The 5,348-nt window shown below is 38.6% G+C and overlaps 1 protein-coding gene across 1 annotated transcript; it reads right to left on the reverse strand.

Moving 5' to 3' along the window:
• Positions 1 to 2,889: 2,889 nt before the first annotated feature.
• On the reverse strand, positions 2,890 to 5,137 carry LOC138905963 (uncharacterized). The gene is made up of 4 exons (XM_070194477.1): positions 5,069 to 5,137; positions 4,153 to 4,384; positions 3,969 to 4,069; positions 2,890 to 3,396 (listed from the first exon to the last, which is right to left on the reverse strand). The coding sequence occupies exons 1-4, from the start codon at positions 5,135 to 5,137 to the stop codon at positions 2,890 to 2,892; spliced, it is 909 nt and encodes a 302-aa protein (XP_070050578.1).
• Between the last annotated feature and the right edge of the window lie 211 nt (positions 5,138 to 5,348).

Here is a 5,348-nt window from a genome sequence, read left to right on the forward strand (position 1 = left end):
AGTCGAATTTTTGGAGTTTTGGACCGGTAATGGAATTTTTTATATCGGGGCCGAAATTCGATTCCGGAAGTTGGAGTAGGTCCGAAATGTTGAATATGACTTGTGTGCAAAATTTGGGGTCAATCGGACGTGGTTAGATAGGTTTCGGCATCGGTTGTGGAAATTTGAATTTTCAAGTTCATTAAGTTTGAATTTGGAGGGTGATTCGTGATTTTAGCATTGTTTGATGTGGTTTGAGGGCTCGACTAAGTTTGTATGGTATTTTAGGATTGGTTGGTATGTTTGGTCGAGGTCCCGGGGGCCTCGGGTGAGTTTCGGATGGTTATCAGATCATTTTTGGACGTGGAAGATTTTCTGGTGCTGGGCTGGTTCTGCTATAATCGCACCTGCGCAAGGCTGCCTGTAGGTGCGAGCAAATTGGCGCAGAAGCGGAGTTTGGTGGATTGGTCAGGGGTCGCAGGTGTCACGACCCAAACCGATGGGCCGCGACGGGCACCCGGTACCTTACTCAACTGAATACCAACATAACGTATCTTTCGTATCATACTATTATAGGTAAATGAGCCGGAGAGGCTGTCGTGAGATAAGTAGAATAAAATATGAGGAAATACTCAATATTGGGTGACCCAACTAGATATACCGACTTATACATATGATGTACTAGCCTATAATGCCATACCAGTATCCGTATACATGACATATATCTACAAGCCTCTAAGAGTACATAAATATCATAAAGTTCGGGATAGAGCCCCGCCATACCAATCAATACATATTCAAATCATACTGACCAAATAGGCAACTCCGGAGCAAGTGGAGTGCACAAACACCTTCTGCTGAGCTGTTAGCCTACTAGGAGAACTCTCAACCTGTCTATCGGGACCTGCGGGCATGAAACGTAGCGTCCCTAGGCAAAAGGGACGTCAGTACAAATAAAGTACCGAGTATGTAAGGCATGAAAGAAATATGGAGTAAGGAACTCAACTTGTAAGTCGGAATAGCTCTTTGAATCATGAAAAATTTATAATGTCATGCATGTGCGTATAAATGCCATACCATGCATAGGTATATGCGTACATAACATCATCAAGCCTCTGAGGGCATATCATCTCAGCCACTGTGGGCGAAATTATCAACGTATACCAGCTGATCAGGAGGTGGTGCTTAGATAATACCATAACCTTTACTCATATCCCATATACATATAATATACGCATATATAACGCCATCTGGTCATGGGTCAATGTACATGTATAAATGCATAAGAAATACTTTAATAAGATTTATCAAAATATCATAAAATCAATATGCCTTCCGGACAAACATTATCAAATACGTATTTTTCTGAGACCCAAGAACAGAGGATATAATAATAATTCACATGGGGAATCAAGAATATAGACAACCCCTAGTATTTCTATGAATAGAGTCATTTATGAAAATTGCGTATTTTGCTCGTTTCGTTTGTATAATTTGGATCATGCCAAAAATAAAGAAGGGATATCCTTAACATACATTAACTCAGTTGAGTCCTTAATACCTTCCAAGAAATTATTCAAACAACGCAATTCAATCTACCACATCATAAGGAGATTCAAAATCAGTGCTAAGTAAAGGCAAGTCCACAACTTAAACTAGTAGCTCGTTTACGTAAATTTGGGCAGAATCTCCCCTGTAACTAGGCCCTCCTCCAATACCATATACCAAAAGCAACAAGAACACAATAATAACAACATGCAAGAATCATTTTCTAACCTTATCTCCATCACAATATACCACAAAATAGCCCACATATCCTAATTACTTCATACATAAAACGATAACCAAAGTAGTGTCGAACAACTTAAAATAATGTAACGACGAACAACCAGCCCACCATTCCGTCATTATGTGGTATTTTTCCACACCACTTGTCATCCAAAATTCCATTAAACAATAGAAAAATATACAGCCCAAAGGCAACACGAAACTGCCCACAAAACAGTCCACTACAAGTCAAATAACTCGAACTCACGGCTTCCGATCACCGTCCCGTGAGTTCTAACTATTAGAAAACGAATTTATCAACATTCCTTGATATTTAAACACTTAAATACAGAAAGTACACATTTTCTTAACTATGAAGTACCTTCCAAAATTCAAACTACAAAGAAAAAGAGAGGCGATATAGCGATACTTACGTCGTAGGGATCGTTTTAATATTATCGCTTCTTGATTTCGTGCCCAGGATGATAATATTCTTTGAAACACTATTAAAGATCTCAAAGGCATGTTCTATGGTGTTCTATGGTCAGGTTCTATGTGAAAATTAAGAGAGAGACGAGTTAAGACATATATATCAACTTTTGAAAAGTCAAAGAGGTGCTGGCTTGGCACCCTCTCATTTGCCCATCTTCCAATGCTTATATATTTTTATCTGGATATCGTATGAATGAACGGTTAAGAGCGTTGGAAACTAAATTCCAAAACCATAAATTTTGTATATAATATGTCCCAAAAAGACCTAATATATCGCATGAATTGTATTTCTCAAAAAGCTCTATTACAAGGCAAATTCTTAGTTAGTTTTTCCGCAACTTAAATCTGATTTTCTCCAAACTTCATATTTTCTATCAAAATATCATATTTAGCCATATTATGACTTTAGAATCATTTAAATCATGATTAACAAGTTTCATATTCATTACGTCACCTTGGGACGCACATGGTGTAACAATCTTCCCCCCTTAGAAACATTCGTCCTCGAATGTTAAACTCCCAGAAATCTATAGAAATTTTGGCAGAGTCTCTTCTGTAACGATACTACTACCATCCTAAAGGTTGTGATGTCTCAGTCTCATCCTCCTCCATAAGTGGAAACAAGTGAGGATACCTAGTCTTCATTTCTTCTTAAGCTGCCTGAGTCATCTCCTTCACATTATTGTTAATCCAAAGTACTTTAACCGAAGCTACATCCTTAGTTCTTAATCTCTGAACTTGTCTATCTAGTATAGCAATGGGAGCTTCCTCATATGGTAGCTGCTCTGTAACCTGAGCATCATCAACTGGAATGACTTTAGAGGGATCTCCAATACACCTACGGAGCATAGACACATGAAATACTGGATGTACAGACTCCAATTTGGAAGGCAAGTCTAACTCATATGCTACTTGGACTACTATGCGTATAATCTTATAAGGTCCAATATACCGAGGGCTAAGCTTTCCTTTCTTATCGAATCTCATAATGTCTTTCATCGGTGATACCTTTAGAAATACCCAGTCATCTACCTGAAACTCCAAGTCTCGTCGTCGATTATCTGCATAGGACTTCTGACTACTTTGTGCTGCTAATAGCCTTTCCCTTATAAGCTTAATCTTCTCAACTGCCTCTTGTACCAACTCTGGTCCTACTAACTTAGTTTCCCCAACCTCGAACCATCCGATATGTGACCTACACTTTCGTCTGTAAAGAGCTTTGTATGGAGCCATTTGAATGCTGGAATGATAACTATTATTATATGCAAACTCAATAAGTGGAAGATGATCATCCCAGATACCCCTGAAGTCCATCACACAAGCCCGTAGTATATCCTCCCGTGTCTGAATAGTACGTTCAGCCTGACCGTCTGTCTGGGTATGAAATAATATACTAAGACTTACCTGATTCCCCGATCCATTTTGGAAGGATCTCCAGAAATTAGGTGTAAACTGAGCACCTCTATATGAGATAATAGATATAGGGACACCATGAAGTCATATTATCTCCCTAATGTAAAGCCTTGCATAATCCTCTGCTGAGTAAGTAGTCATGGCAGACAGAAAATGGCTACTTTTGTAAGTCTAGCGACAATAACCCATATAGAATCGAACTTACGTTGGGTACGAGGTAAGCCTATGATGAAATCCATATTAATCACTTCCCATTTCCAAGTCGGAATCTCTATAGCCTATAATAATACACCGGGTTTCTGATGCTCAATCTTAACCTGCTGACAATTAGGGCACTGAGCAACAAACTCTGCTATATCCTTTTTCATTCCGTCCCACCAGTATATTCCCTTGATATCACGATACATATTAGTCACTCCTGGATGAATAGAATAATGAGAATAGTGAGCTTCTCCCATAACCCGCTGGCGCAACCCTGCCACATTAGAACACATAATCGACCTAGATATTTTAGGATTCCATCTCCTGTAATCTCAAATGGTGTATTCTCCTTTTGAGGGGATGTATCTCTGTAATGAGCTAGCACATGATCCTCATACTGGCATTCCTTCACTTCAGTTGCTAAAGGGGATGTTGTCGTGTCCTGAATAGTAACTCCGGTATCACTGTCCAGTAATCGAACTCCAAGACTAGCTAGTTGATGAATCTCATGGGTTATCCTAAACTTCTCTGGCTATAAATATGACAGGCTACCAATAGATCTATGGCTGAGGGCGTCGACTCCTATATTCGCCTTCCCTGGATGGTATAAAATATCAACGCTGTAGTCTTTCAGTAGCTCCAACCATCACCGTTAGCATACATTTAATTCCTTTTAATTGAAGATATATTGAAGGTTCTTATGATTTGTATATATATCAATATGAGTGCCATACAAATAGTGCGTCCACATCTTTAGTGCATGAATCACCGCTAACTCTAAATCGTGGGTCAGATAATTCTTCTTGTGCTTTCTTAGTTCTCTTTAAACATAAGCAATTACTTTTCATGGTTGTTATGCCACTTGTTGCATGAATACATGGCTTATCTTATTGCCCACAAATACTGGAATTTCTTGTAACTCATATGATCTCAAATATCATTTTTTGATTTTTTCCCCCCTTCATTAGCCACGATATGTGCCACTTTCTTATGGAGTGCATACAATGTTGTTGTGAGTCTGTTGTTACAAGACCATTTCTTCCTTATGTCACTATGCTTAAGTTGAAGCCTTCTTTATTATTCCCTCAGCTAGTCTTTCTTTGTAGTACTTAAGAGAGACCATTTGACTCATGTAAAGCTGCAAGCTTATTACATCGTATACCCGAAAGAATTTTTTGACGTTCTTACTCACCTATAATTATCCTTAATTACTTACCTCCACACCCTTGAGCTCGTAAGGTTGATTCTGAACTGAAATTTTTGACTGTCTTCTCACTGGCGCCATTTTTTATTATTTTTGTAACACTTATATGGTACCTTTAACAACCCCAACTCCTATATTAATATTTCTCAAGGATTACGATGTCATCATATTTGTGAGACTGAATTTTCTATGTTGGGTTTCACTATGTTTATCTTGCACAACTTGCTGATTTGTCTGTATCCTCTTGTTTAGCCATGGCTAGGCTCTTCCTGAATCAACTACTAACTACACG

The sequence above is a fragment of the Nicotiana tomentosiformis genome, chromosome 1 (assembly GCF_000390325.3).
Source record: "Nicotiana tomentosiformis chromosome 1, ASM39032v3, whole genome shotgun sequence".
Classification (NCBI taxonomy): domain Eukaryota; kingdom Viridiplantae; phylum Streptophyta; class Magnoliopsida; order Solanales; family Solanaceae; genus Nicotiana; species Nicotiana tomentosiformis.